Genomic DNA, 16,212 nt, shown 5'->3' with positions numbered 1-16,212 from the left:
TGAACAAGTAAAGTCTCAAAATATCTCAAGGCAAGAAAGGTACAAGAAGCAAAAAGAATGAAGAAGATGTTGAAGTAGAAACACAACCTGTACAAGAGGAGATTTTAGTTCAAGCTCCACAAGATACTGCAGAAATGAATCCAGAAAGAGAGGAAAATGTCAATATTGCAGCTTTGATGTCATTAATGATGCAGATAAACAAGACAATGGAAGAGAATTCAAAAGAAATCAAAGAAGACATAAAAAAATTGGAAGAGAATTCAAAAGAAGTCAAAAAAGACATGAAAAAAATGGAACAGAAATTAGAAGAGAATTATAGAAAATTAGAAAAGAAAATAGAAGATAATAATAATAAAATTGTAAAACAAATTGAAAAACAAATGGATAAAAAACTTGAAGCTGCAGAGAAAAAAGTAGCAAATGAAATAAAAAATATACGGAATGACTACAAGAAAAGGATAGACAATGAGAGGACAGAAGTAAAGAGGATTATTCAAGATAATAAGATAGATATAGAACAGAAAATAGAGTTGCAGAAATGTTACTTAGAAGTAAAAATTAACGAAGACAGGAGAAACACAGAAGAAAAATTAGACGATATACAACAAAATATCCAAATAAATAGTAATCAAATAAGAAATGTGGAACAGAGAATAGATGATATTTCACAAATGAGAGACATAGGGAGACCTTACTTAAATTTAACAAATGAGACTGGGATTAAATTCTCTGGTAATATAAAAAATTTGCATCCTAGAGTATACATAAATAGTTTAAAACATAGATTAAGATTGATGAATAATATTAATGATATTAAAGATTATATTAGAATGACATTAAATGACAATGCAGCAACTTGGTTTGCTAGTATTGAAAATGATTTAGATAATTTTCATACATTTGAAAATAAATTTTTAAATTATTATTGGGGTGAATTAGAGCAAGCCAAATTTAGAGAAGTTCTATATTTTGGAAAGTATAATCACAATTTAAAATCAAATATGGAAGATTATGCATTGAAACTGATAACAGTTGCAAAATATTTAGAACCACCACTTAGAGAGGATGAAACAGTCTTAAATGTATCTAGACATTTTGATGCTGATGTTGTACAAACAGTAACTGTACAAAATATTCAAACAATAGAGAGTTTTATTAATTTTATTCAAAGAATACAAAGAGGTAATATGACAAGTAATAATAACAACAATAGAAAAGGCAATAATAACTTTCAATATAATAAGAATAATTATCAACAATATAGACAATCATACAATAATACTAGAGAATTTAATAAAAATTATTTATGTGAGGGCATTTTTAAGAAATTATCATGTAATAAGTGTAAAAAAAGTTTTATTTCAGTAATTATAATGTTGTAGATATATTTAAGTGAGCCATGTGACTAGGCAACCAAAAATACTGTTTAAAGTGACGTTTAAGTAATGATTACGAATATAAAGTGGGGTTATAATAATATGTTGTTTAAAATGTGTAGTTTATTAAATTAGAGTGTTAGTTACTGATTTAAGTGTATATTCTGATCTAAAAAGCCTAAATGTCAACAAAATTATCAATAGAAAATTAATGAATTCTCCAGAATACAGAATTTGACCTTTGTTTACGGTAGAACATCCTCGAATAATGATTATGTCTGTAGATCGAACATATACTTTTTCCAGAACATCCATATAGAAGAAATAGAACAAAATCGAATAGGATTTCTTACCAGATGGTTCTGGAAGATTGAAAAGGTATAAATACTCGGTGATTTGAATTCAAGATGGCCAGTTTTAGTATGAAAGTTAGTTAGAGTCAGTCAATCAGTAGGTTCAAGATAGTCAGAAGGTCCAATCGTTCAATATAGTGAGTTAAATGGAGATTAAGAAACATTAATCTCTGCAGTTTAGTATGTTGTGCTAGAGTTGGTTCGCTATATTGCTCGTATATTTCTCTATTGTACCTAATTCGCCAGTTGTTGTTTTCACTTATTGGGCCCAGGATCCTACGTAATATTTTTCTTTCAAACACATCTAATGCATTGGCAGATTTCTGTGTCACCACCCATGTTTCGCAACCATAACTTACTATGGGCCTGATTATTGTTTTATAGACGTAAAATAATATATATATGTATATATATATAATATATATATGTCTATAACGACGAGTCTCTACGACTTATGCCAAATTTTTGTTTCACACATTTCGTTACTTCTATGGACACAAACATAGGTCTTTTCTACAAATGTATGGGGAAGTCAAAAACAGTACCTGCTAGTTTTATCCCGCCACGACCAAGCTCGTGAAGAATATTTCTAAGTGAGTAAATTTATATTTTTAATTTGTTAATATTCCCAAAGTGAACAGGCAGATTTTCTGTTATTACACCGTTTCTGCAACCCAATCCCTTTTATTTATCTGTCTCTTTTCTCTGTTTTGTTTTGTTTTTTTCGATACTTGTTCGTTATTCTTATGCATATCGTCGTTTTGTATGTTAAAGAACAATTTCAGGAAAATTTCCAATATCAAATAGACATATGTTAACTTCATGGAGGATTTTATTACTTCCCAACATATGATGGAAGTTCCTGAATTTGTTCCTGAATCTATTTCGTAATACTCTTACACAGTTTTCAAAAATTATATTTTTATTTTATTTCTTGTCTCCAAAATTCGTACTAGTTCCGACGCCAGTCTATATGACGTTCGAGGTGTGTCGCTAATCGACACGTTTACTACTGGTTCTAAAAGGCCACCTCGTTTTTTAGTTAATTTTCGATATTATTTGTTCTTTCATTTTCGATATAAAGCAAATGTATTACGTAACAACAAATTAAAGTAAATAAAAAATTTTGGAACTATAAAGGGATGGGCTGAACTGTTTATGTGTCGATTGTGGCTTGTATGCCATATATCCCCTTTCTTTCTTTTCCAAGATTGTCTATTAACGTTTTAGATTTATTTTCTTCTTTTGTCCTTCTGGGAGTTTCCTTGCTTGGAAATTTTCCACTGTGATCAATCTGGAAGGATATTCTCATGGAACTATTGGCCATCCTATCTTTCTTCTTTTGCGTTAGTTCGATTTTCAATCAGTAGTTGGAACTTCGAGCATTCATTGTTTGACTGTCATAGTCGACTGTATTATTGTTTGATGCTATTTAGGTTATCTACCTAGTGAATAACTATAGCGAAGCTTGCTAAAGCTACTTTGTTGGCCACTTGCCTTTATTGAGCTGGAAGCACCCCTCTTTTCGCTTTCAGAGACTTAAACACTGGTCTGTTCCACCTTATTCGTTAGGCTAGAGCTATGTTTATAGAAAGCTGACAGTTGGTCGTTGTGCCTAATAGTCAATGAACTGTACCTGGTGTCAATTCATCAAATCCAGTATCCAGTTTTATTTTGAATGTAAATTTGGTTTTTGTTTGTTTTTTTTTGTCTGATTCAGACCTAAAACTTAGTCAGTATTTCATCGGATGAGTCAGATTTGTCTGAAATAGAATAAATCTGTTTTCTTAAATTTTTAATACCTTTCTTCTAAAATGTTCAGCCCATTCTTAATTTTTAATTTTTTGTTGATTCCCTTCACGCCTTTGCGTACTTAATCTTTGCTACCCTCTTCAGCGACTATTCAACCCCTCCGTGGCCCGTGTACAGGAAGAGTTGCGCTAACGCGAACTTTATCCTGGAGAGGATTCGTTTCCTTTCCAAATTTTTTTGGCGTAGGGTCAGTACTGCACTAATACCCTAGTACTTAGTACATTGAATACCTCTTTGCTTTGGCAAATCCGTCCCCTAGTGCTTTTTTTCCTTCAGGAAGTTGACACGTTTCAATTTTTTTTTGAGCTGTCTCGACAACCCTGATTTATGTTGGCGATGTTGACGATTAGTCAGGGACCATCCTGCTATAGTTAAGTGGATTAGTGGACCTATCCCTATTCCAATTAATAATTTTGTGTATCTCAGATGTTGTCGCAAAGAGACGAGCCTCTGGAAGTAGTGTAGGAGACTCCGCACGTTGATCTCTAATGCAATTCAGTTTGGCTCGCACCCCAGTTCGTTGAACGGTTTTACTTTTTATTATTATAATATTGATAATTTATTGTGTTTAGTATGTCTATATAATATATCGTATTTCATTTCGATATAAATTTTATTTTTATCTTATCCTATTCTGCTTCGGTACCATTTTCTTCCTGGTTTGTATTTATCGAGATCTTGAGTTTTTGCTATCCCTACCAAGAACTTATATTGATTTTAAGGGTGTTTGTAAAATTTAATCTCATTTTATTTTTAGAATGCCTTTGTAGAATATGATATTTTTATGCTTATTTTAGTTTATATTACAATGAATTGTACATACCGTTAGTTATCTTCAAGTGGATACAAAATTCAATTTATCTTATTTTACGAATTTATAAATCCAATTATTTTTTTGGTATCTATACCAAAGATATCAAGATTCCTCTGTCCAGTTACCATTGATAGTTCATTATAGTATCTGTTCATTTTATCTAAGTTTTACTCTTAATGTGAAGACCTTCGAATTTCGACCCTCTATTCGAAACCCCAAAATAAAATTTAAAAAAGATTATTGCTGTCCAATATCTTGTATTCTGAATGGCCAGACACTGAGGAAGGCTAGGGATGAAGTAAGTGGATTACCGTTAGTTGTCTCGTCGAAATGGTAAGCCATTCATAATTGTATTTCAGTAATAAATCTAGAATATCAGCCTTCCGCCTCAGGAAACTTTTTTTAGTTCTCCAATACTTGTTTAGTTATGTAACCTAGAATTATTTAGACCTTACTCGAAGTTGACCTACCGATGTTGTCCCTATTACAGGCGTATGATACGCGTTAATTATCACAAATTCTAGTTGTCATACTAATGACTAAACATCAGTTTTTTTTTTGTTTCTAAATAGAGTAATGTCTTTCAGAAATTCTGATGTCTACCTTTCCCAGTAAACTTATTAAGGCTTGTCTTCGTAGAACTTGAATGTACCCAATTTTGAACTATTAGTAACTCATTCCTTTTCTGTGCGTATTTCTAAATGTGTATATAATGACGCGTTGCGTTATTACCTTGTGTTATTCGTGGATTAAGTCAAAAATGGCGCCCAACAATAATAACGATATATTATCTTTGTACTTATTATACATATATTCTACACTTATTATAGCACGAAAATCTCGTTCAATATCATCTGGGGTACTTAGTTCTCGTCCGAAGTTAAACAGGTGTGAAACCAGTAGACTGAAAAACAGTAGTATTCATAGCAAAATGAACACAGGGTAGCTTTTCTTTGCAGCTAATATAGTTAGTTGAGGTTAATATAGCGAATTAGGTTTTTAGGTCACGGTTCTTGCGTTCAACAGGATTTGCAGCTGATTGTTAAATGGGAATAGAATCTGACTAAATCCTAATTCTTGAGCTACATGTTGCATGTTATCACTGACGAACTGTACTCCATCATTTTTGATAACTACTTTCCTGAAAGTTATAAATCGCAACACAATCTCGTTAATAAGCCATCTGGCGCATTATTCAGCAGTCAAATCTTTAAGTTAAAACATTTCCGTCTATCTAGAAGAGGTATCTTTAACAATAAAAATCCACCTTTCTCTGGTTTATTTCTCTGGTAATGGACCTAAAAGGCCAATAGCAATAGTTTCAAAGCGCTGACTTTAAACTAAGGTTTGAAGTAATTCAGTGAGTTTTAGTTTAGTTGCTTTGTATCTTTTTCACTCGATATATTTTGACATATAATCGGTTACATATTTGCGCATACCCATCCAAAAGTATCGTGAGATAATTTTCTGTAATTTATACCACACCATCACACCGCACACCATAATGGCTGGCGAGAGGTGAGGTGAATCATGAGTTTCTTGTAATACTTCCTAGATGAGACATTTGCCACAACTTGTTGAGCTTCCTCTTTATTATGGTGAGAGAAATAGCGTTATGGTATGCCATTCATCATATTATGTCCTCGTTCACTCTATCTTTTGATTTCAACAGCACAACTCTCAGAAGTCTCAAAAGACTTAATGATAGAGACCATATTTGTGTCAGATAACTGTTTTTCTCTAATTTCTTTAGCTTCAGCTGTAGACAAGTTAAGAGTTACAATATAAATATTACATGAATCTTCCTTGGCAATTTGATGAAAAATAGGGCGAAATAAAGTATCTGCTAAGGAATTTTGTTTTCCTGGCAAATATTCAATTTTTGTATCATATGGTTGTAACGAAAAAGCCCATCTTGGAAGTCTTCCTGCTGACGACTTTAATGACATAAGCCAGCGTAAGGGCTTGTGATTAATCTAAACAATGACAGGGGATGACTCTATATATCCTCAAAATTTCGAAAAAGCCCATACTACTGCTAGAGCCTCACGTTCTGTTGTATGGTAACTCTTCTGAAAATCGGTCAATAAATAACTTGTATATTCTACGGTCCTTTTTTCGGGACTCTCCCCCTGAAGTAAAGCTGCTTCTAATGCATATGAACTAGCGTCAGTCCTAATGATAAATAATGACTTCGTAGGGTCACCTTGACACAGTATCGAGGAGAGAGTCAATAGACGTTCCACTTCGGTGAAGGCATTTTCTTAAGAGGAACCCAAATCTGATTAACAATATGTTTAAAATATTTTACCTTATCGGTGCTGAAAATACATTTTTACCCAAACCTGACCTAAACGGTAAAATAAAATACAATTCATTTTATTGCCATGACCACATTGTTCTCGTCTTCTTTTATTTATATTAACGTGTCGAACGTTGTCGAACTGTCACTTGGCAGTTTAAGGCGTATTCAAATATATTCTTCTTGTTACAATAATCATGTTATATTTATCTTATTTATTTACTCTAGTTTATTACTAACTCTCAATATGTAATATACCTAGCGTATTGATGTTTATAACCTATTACTATATTATTAATAAAGAAAAACCTAAAAAGAGGCATTTTTTATCACTGAAATTGTAACGATATATTTTGCCTATCACACGGGGCATTAATACAAGCAGTAGAAAATTGGGGGAAGAAACTACTGGGGGTGGAGAAGGGCAAGCAAAATAATCGAAACATATGCGAACGGGCACCCAGGGGTTAGTAGGAGAGCTGGGGTCGTGGATAAGTAAAAGACAAGGGGGTTTGAATTGGGGCAACTACAGAAAAATGAACTAAAGGGTCATAAATCTCTTGGGACAAACAAAACAAAAAGAAACAGGAAACACCTCAAGAAATTTATTATAGGGCGCCACTTGAGGTGCCTAATTATACCTATTACAATCAGCTAGTTGTAACTGGAAATATAATTATTAAACATAAAAAACATATCTTTTTCAAATGGAAACTCAAAAAAAAGGTTAGTTAAAAAAAATAAACAAATGTTAAGAAACAAAATTTAACATTTATTTTTGTGTCACCACAAACAGTTACAAAACATAGAGAACATAAAAACTTTATATTAATAGTCACAATTCAAAAAAAAATACAGAAAAAACTTACATGTCATCCGTTTACAAACTCCAGGAGTTGGAGATACTACATAAACTTCCAAGTGTTATCGCACAGAGATTAACCTTTCTTTAAAACAAACAAAACAAATAAATATCGAAAACAATAAATCAAGCTGTCATATGTTAACATTAAATTTAAAACAAAACTAATCAAATAAAATGACAGCTAAAGTCAAACCATAAAATTTACTACTTTAAATATTACAATTTTTTATCCTCTATGAAAGCAAATTATTATTTAAAAAAAATGTCTTTACTTTAAAATTTGAAACAGAAGTTAACTTAATTCACCAAATCACACTTTGAATGTTCTGGAACCATAACTGCAACTAACTGGGGGTAGACCTGGGCTCCACTCTCTGCGTAACGAACACACGAACAAATCCATCTCCATACTGCCAAAAAGCCTTGGATGACAAACAGGGAGAAACAAAACGAGGATGGAAACGACGATTCTTCCAATCCTCACTCAAAACATTAATTGAAGCATTAACTGCCACAAAACTACTTTTCACTGCTACATATTTCCATAAAAAGGGACCAAAAACAGAAAACCACAAATTCGATGGATGAATTTGGACATAACGCTGGCCGCTCTTCACCACGGCTCCAACGAAAGTGACGAAATTATCTTTAAAAATTGCTCGCATAAGTTAGAATAAACAAAGCACTTAGGGTATAAACTAAACACAACGGAAATTAAGACGTGAATTAATTTGAAAACGCAATATCAGGCTGTTTGAACAAAGAAATATCGAAGAATTTGCGCCTGTGACATAAATAAACAATAAAACAATTTATTATCGATGGCGGCGACCTAAAAAGAACGAAAAAGATTATTTGGGTTTTAAATTGAAGGATACGAACTAAGAAACATTAAAAAAATTCTTCGTTATTGTAATGCATATATAAGGGGATTTCAATTAACACATATACGAGGGGATTCCAATAAATTTCAAATGCTATAACATTTGTGTTTCGCAGAGAGAATTTATTAATTGGTATTGCACAATTATTTTAGTCATCATATTTTTTAGTAGAATTCGTAAATCTCCCACTTGTTTTCTTCGATAATAGTTAATTCTTAGATAATAGTAATATTTATATGACTCGATCTCATTAACATAATGACTGGTATGTATAATCACAATTTGGTACAACTGAAATTGTATGTGTAATGTTTATTACTACTCTTTGTTGTTAGATGTCTCACCTACAAGTAATATGTCCCAATATTTGTTTATTTATATGTTCTTTAAAATAACAGTTTCTTGATAAATCTTCATCAGCTACGATTGGGCGAATTGTAGCCCAGAGAAATAACGTATTCCCGTGACTTTGACTCGGCCAGGTATCTCATTTTTTTTTGATTTTCTGTATAGTCTAACACGCTATCTAAGACACTCATTAATATTCAGCTTAGACTGGTGCTATTGTTGGAGGAGGGACATAACAAAAACAAGGGATCATTTCATAAAACAGTTAGAATCCTTATTTATGGAATATCACACCTCGGTACAATAGCACCCTGCTGAGCTAAATATGCATTACTCTTTCAGATAGCTTGTCAGATTATACCTCGATAATTTCAACCTCTATTTTTCCTACAGTTGGTCCGGTGAATTTTTTAAATTATTGACAAGTCATGGCCAAAAATGTAAAAAGTAAAGAATTGTTAACGAAATGTGTTGTGGTTGTTAAAAAATATCGTATCTGTCAACTCGAAGCAATCTAGATACAATGTCCCCATACTCTTCCGAGAGTCAACAAACAGAAAAGGGAGAATATGTATATTGGCACTTCTGAGTTTAAAATTTTGAAACTGCATGTATTTTTATGTATATTTATATGTTCATATAAATTTATTTTTTTATTCAACTTAACTTTTAATTGTAGGAACTAAGACTGGAACAAGTAACTAAACAACGTGAGCTTAACGATGGTACGTCGACCCTTATATACAACATATTTTTCCCATTTACCGACGTTATTCCTAAAATCACTGAACTCAGGTATAACGATAGAATCTACTGTACGGGTAGACCAGGTAAATCTTTTAAAAACCACATCATATTTTGTTCAATTGCATTCTTCTCTCATTCATATAAATATCTTTATCTATGAGGACGGCAATGGTGTACTAAGTAGGTAAAAGTAAAATTATTTTTCTCCTACTAAAATCCCAAATATAGCGATTAGTAGCGAAAAATAATTTACGGTTTGTTTACATATTATTTATTTATGTTTACATATTATTACAGCGGTAATTACTAATAAAGTTCATGTTAACTCGGCGCCAGTGTGGTAGACTAAAATGTAAAAACCTGTGTGGTGGGGTATCTGATACCCAACATTAAAAAAAAATTGAAATAAAAATAACACATTATTAGAAAATTTATAGTGTGATTTATATTTCACCATATAACAAACTTAAATCAAAAGGAACTAGTGTTTAATAACAAATTGCAAACTAAATACTTGAATATTCCAAAAAAGTCTCATTTTACAGCATAAAAAAACGTTACACTCATTTTTTGTCGATTAAAAAAAAAATCAGAGAACTAGTAAAAATAAATGAATTTTTGAAAACCATAACACACAGAATACATTTTAATTGTTTTTAGCTAAATAGCAAGAATCACAATGCACCACTGAATGCTCTAAACATATACCTTTTTTTACAAATCACACAATTATAATAGGTCTTTCTGTCATTTTTTCTCGGGCAAACATTACATCTTTTGGCTACTTTCATTCGTTTACCTGATTGCACTTCATCATTTGTTACAGTTACTTCAGGATGGACTTGTAAATTTCGCGGAAGCCTTAAGTTGGTAGACCGAATTTGTTTGTATTCTGTTAGTAACTGTATTGCTAATAATTTCGAAAATTTCCTTCGTTTTGACTGAAAATCGCCAGTATTTTGTTGATGAATTACTCTAGCATTTATACCTGCACAGTTGAGTATCGTACAAAAAAGTGGAATGAGCCACTTTGTGCTATTACGTAAAACATCGTATGAAGCCGAAAATTCATCTATCACATCTACCCCACATTTTGTAGCGTTATAAAAAGAAATTATTTCTGGTTTCTTACTTTCGCCAGTATTATCGTCAATATCAGGAGTGTGATGTAAAGTTGACATTAGAAGAACTACTTTTCCTTTTTTTGGTACATGTGAAACTAACGTTATACTCTCTTGAAATCCGAATTTTGAGGAATATACTGGCCTGTTCCTAGATGTTATAAAACTTTCAGGTATTTGCCTTTTGTTTTTTCTTACAGTTCAAGTAGACGTCAGTTGATGATCTTTTAAAAGCTTCAGCATCAGCTCATAACTTTTAGTTTGGTTCCAGATATTGGAGTTACAAGTCGCAGAACTACGTCACTAGGTTTATTGCTCAATTGGAAGGGTCCCTCTGGCTGCAATCCCACGTATAGTTCTAAATTCAAAACATAATATGATTTTGCATCAACGAGAGCGAATATCTTTAATCCGTATCGTGCAGGCTTTTTTGGCATATACTGGCAAAAACCACAGCGGCCTCTAAATGCCTCCAGCTTGTCATCAATAGTAAGGTATTCGCTTGGCGTATAGACGTCTTGGCTATTTTGCACAAATTTTTCGAAAATTGCTCTAATTGCAGTCATTTTATCAAGTTTTTTTCTTTCTTTTCGATTTTCTATATTGTCAAAACGTAGACAAGGCTGCAAAAAAATAAATCGTTGTAAAGACATCATCTCTCTAAATAAGCTTATTCCGGTTCCATCAGTAGACCAAAGATCTTCTAAATTAAGCCGAGCAGACTTGAGCATCCCAGCCAAGTACAATAGTCCAAACAATGCTCTTATTTCAGTTGCATTGGTTTCGCGAACTGCATACTGATGGTTTTAATCGTAGCAAGTGGACTTCCTTCTTATTTTTATATTAGTCCAAGTTACGACATCATCCGTCATACTAGGTGTAAAAAGTAAATTAAAACATTCTAAGGGAGTTTTCGTCATTTTTGCATTTCGTTTTACACCTGGTAAATGCTTAATGATATTTACTGAGCGTATTATTACATTTATAGGAAAGCATGTTGAAGACCATTTAGTGTCGTCCTTACCTACGTAATGTTTCTTTTGACTCTCCTGTCCTTGTCCCAAAAGTTTATTTTCGATTTCTATATCAGCCACCGACTGTTCTAAATCAATAGCATCTTCCTCGCTGTCAGAGTTGTGGCTACTGTTGTCTTCATTGTCGGATTCGTTCTCGCTTGCAGATCCAATTACTACATCATCGTCTTGAGAATCGTCCCATAAAGCTTGAAGCATCGCCTGCTCCCGTTCATATCGATAAGCCATAATCTAGAACAAAAACATAAATAATTTATGTATAAAATTTTACATTTTCATTAAAAATAAATACTTTCAACGGAAATTATATAAAAATGTGAATGCCCAATTCAAATAATACTACCATAAATATAATAACTTAGCTATGTGGTGGGGTATATGATACCCCAACGACGTTTGGATCAAAACAGCGATGCGTGCGTTCACTTCTAAAGTAAATCAACAACTGCGAGACCTCCTTCAAGGTTTTAACGAAAGGTACTGAAATGCCTGTCACGCTAATTTACCGATAAAAATATTGGCTCTAATTTTAAAATCACTGGGGTAGGTATGTCATACCCCATCACACTGGCGCCGTGTTAAAATCATTTCTAGTTTTGCTATCGTCGGTGAAACATCATTAAAATTTTTGTGCATTCAGTGTGTGAATTTTTAATAAAACAATGCGAGTTTTATAACAATACGTTAACACAAAAAACAGACGGAAAGACATTGCCAAAACGGCACTATATATTGTATCCCCGTTGTTATTGGTCCGATTTTGACGTGTGAGACATCAAATAAAAGAGGATGGGATATCGAATATAACAACATTCAAATCAAACATGGCAACATTGCCAAAATGGCACTATACCGTATCTTCGTTGTTATTGGTTCAATTACTACGTATGAAGCGGTAAATGAAAGAGGATGGGCTAATGATTATATTATCACAAAAAACAAAGGCAAATATAACACCAAAATGTCAACCACGCTATATTAATATACTTAAAACGTAGTTTAAGTGCTTAAACATCAGCTAACAGATACCTAACGCGATCTAACATATAGCAGACGTATACCTGACGCTATCTAACGCATATAAGACGTATAGCAGACGCGTTCTAACTCATATCAGACGTATAGCAGACGCATATCAGACGTATAGCAGACGTTTATCAAACGTATATGAGACGTACATCAGGTATAGCAGACGTACAGAAGACGCAATCTAACGCATAGTAAACTTATAGCAGAAGCAATTTAACTCATACCGGACATATAGCAGACGCAATCTAACTCATATCAAACGTATAGCGGACGTATACCAGACGCAAGATGGGACAGAACAATCGCTACAGAAAATCTGTCGGAAAAACGAAATTTGTTAGAGTAAGAAATGAAAGAATCGTAAGAAATTATGTGCGTTAAACACAGAATAACGAAGGACATCACAACTACGCTGGTATGGACACGTCCAAAGAATGAGCGACAACAGAATAACAAAGAGTGTTATTTGTGAAAACTATTGTTGAAAACCTATATCCAAACAGATCAAATTATTGTTGATATTTAGGCATATATATGTGCAAAATTAATAAACTGAGAACAGTTTTAACAATCAGTACTGTAGACATTATATTAAGATGAAGTCTTTTCGAAAAAACACAGTCAATAAACTAAAATCAATAACAGGAACGGTACAACAAATAAACATATTAATAAATATTCAGTTAGAGATTAAAATAATAATATGGTGCACCTTAAATATGATCACTTTTGAACATAAACATAAACATGACAGTGTGGAACTAGATTTTAATTTCCATTGCAATAAACGTTTCGGCAGGAAATCCTTGCCTTTGTCAAGATTCTAAAATGTACATGTATAAGACAAACAGCTATTGTAAAATATGTATATATATGACTTACCAAAACGTAAAACGGGACACAGACATTAATGAACTGACAAATAAAAGTTGATATCTGATATCTCATGGTTTACTGTCATTAGTATTTAATTATTTTTATATGAGCGTATCATTGATGTTTTCGACAGAGGTAAAATGGAGATATGTTATGACTTTAAGAGCTATTTATGGTGTTATAATCATTATTATTTAAATCAGATTGAAATATATTTTATTTAGGTTTTGTGTATCTTTTTTGTCATTTATTGCGTTGGTATTTCTTATATATATCTTGTTAATAATATTAGAAGTCACACTTTCAATATACTTTTTTCTTGCTTTTCAGCAATATGTCGTAATATCTTTGAATAAATGATATTTGATCTTGATATTTATAATTATTTTTACGAACTGTCGTTCCCCTCTAGAGCTATGATGATATTATACCGGAAACACGTGTAAATATATGTGTTGAATTAATAACATATATTTGTTAATAATTAATAGCACTTATCGTTGCAGATTCAATGAAGTAATTTCAATTTATTGGCGATGCGTGGGACCATCTGTTCTGATGACGTCACATCATCCGATGAAAATGGCATGTCCTGTTTCAAAAACATCATTATATTTTCTACAGAATTAGTCAGTTTAATTTTAATATTGAAAGCTATCGGATGTATGTGTGGGTGATATTCCTTAACTGGGCCGTTATTAGGTCGGTTTAGTCAAACTTTTCAAGTCTGAATCGGAATCAATAGAACGATATAAGAGTTATGTCAGTACTAGTAGTACTCTACTTTGTAGTACCTCTACTTCGTCAGCCGTTTAAGTTTGACTAATTTATGCTCCAATACCATAATATATCAGCACATCAGAGGTAAAGTCACAAAAGTGAATTATTGAGAAAATGACGACTGAAGTTATTAGCTATCTTCAAAGCACTAGTGTTGCTAAGTAGTGAAATAAAATATTTTGTAATTTGGTCAAATGTTTCTGCAACGGTCATATTTTTGACACTAAACACTAAAAACATTAACCCTACAAATTTTTGAAAAAAGTGACTTGGTATATTTTACCTCGATTTTCTTTATTAAAAAATGTGACTTAATACTCAAGTAATAAAAGTGTTTTCAACTATTACTCTGGCTTTTTTTGCTAAACCTTCAGTAATACCTAGCTTTAATATTTTCCAATATTTCGACTCGCATACTATTTAGTATTTCAACAATTAAAATTATCTGTAAGTTAAAGTAACAGGAATTACTATTTAAATGGGAATAAGCCACAATTAAAGGTTCGTCTTCTTTCTTCTAATGGCGATACAACCCTTTGTGAGTCTTGGCCTGCTTAACAATGTTATTTTATTCTGCCCTGTCGGATACTTTCCTTCGCCACTGCCTGATGTTCATGGTTTTAAGATCTCTCTCTACGTCGTCTATCCATCTTTTACGGGGCCTTCCTCTTGTTCTGTTTCCTTGGGGCTTCCATGTCTGGACTACTTTTACAGCTTGATTATCTGGCATTCTTTCTAGGTGACCAAGCCAGTTTAGTCTTTGTGACTTTACAAATCTAACAATATTTGCGCTTTGCATTAGTTCATCCAGCTCGTGGTCGTGGTTCATTTTAATTCTCCACTAACCATCGCTGAATTGGATTGGTCCAAATATCTTCCTTAATATTTTGCGCTCAAATATTCCAGTGGTTGAGAGGGTCCACGTTTCACATCAATATATGACCACTGGTCTAATTACTGTTTTGTAGATTCTAAGCTTAGACTCACGATTCAGTAACTTACTGTTCATTGAGTCTTTGTATGCATAAAAGCACTTATTACCGCTAAGAATCCGTGCTTGTATTTCTTGACTGATGTTGTTGTCATTTATTATTGAGCCTAGGTAGGGAAAGGTGGAGGCATATTTGTAGGTATGGTTGTCTACCTTCAGATTCTCATGTTCATTCGATTTTGCGCACTTCATATATTTTGTTTTGCTTTCATTTATATATAGACCAAACGTAGCAGCTTCTCGTTGCAGTTCTATAACTTTTTCACTTAATACCCTTTTGTTGCGGCTTATTATGGTAGCATCATCCGCATATGCGCATATTTGCATTGATCTTGTATTAATACAGCCGTTTATATCCAGTTTTCTAACAACAGCTTCTAAAGTTAGATTAAAAAGTGTTGTTGATAAGACATCACCTTGTCTAACTCCATTTTCAATATCAAAGGCCTGCGTCATATCTCCATCTATTCTAACCATAGCTTTGGAACCCTCCAGAGTCATTCGTATAAGTTTAACCAACTTATTGGGTATCCTTAATATAGATAGTTGCTTTAACATCTTTTGTCGATCTCCTCCATCAAACGCCTGTTTAAAATCGATATACAAGTTGTAAATAGGTATGTTATATTCAACAAATTTTTCATGTATACCTCTTAACATATAACAATTAAAGGTTAAAGTAAGTTTATTGACGTTTCAATTTCCACTTCGGAAATTGTTCTCAAAATACAAACGTTGGTAAATTAAACAAATTTTGTTTTTTTTTTGTGAAAAATTCTTTTAATACTTCAATTTTATCTGACTCATTTATATTGACAATTCAGACATACAGTAAAAGCCAAATAAAGTTGCGTGCACGTCATCAAGGTCGTAATTCTAT

The 16,212-nt window shown here is 32.7% G+C and overlaps 1 protein-coding gene across 2 annotated transcripts in view; it reads left to right on the top strand.

Moving 5' to 3' along the window:
* Window positions 1–16,212, top strand: part of LOC140445870 (serine protease gd-like) — a 154,319-nt gene that overhangs the window by 32,951 nt on the left and 105,156 nt on the right. For both annotated transcript variants that reach the window (XM_072538272.1, XM_072538271.1), the window contains exon 3: window positions 9,434–9,584. In XM_072538272.1, coding sequence (XP_072394373.1) covers window positions 9,434–9,584 — 151 coding nt within the window. The remainder of the gene's footprint in view (window positions 1–9,433; window positions 9,585–16,212) is intronic.

Source organism: Diabrotica undecimpunctata, chromosome 7 (genome assembly GCF_040954645.1).
Source record: "Diabrotica undecimpunctata isolate CICGRU chromosome 7, icDiaUnde3, whole genome shotgun sequence".
NCBI classification, from domain to species: Eukaryota; Metazoa; Arthropoda; class Insecta; order Coleoptera; family Chrysomelidae; genus Diabrotica; species Diabrotica undecimpunctata.
Note: the sequence above shows the minus strand (reverse complement) of the source record. Positions and strands in the feature narration are given on the sequence as shown.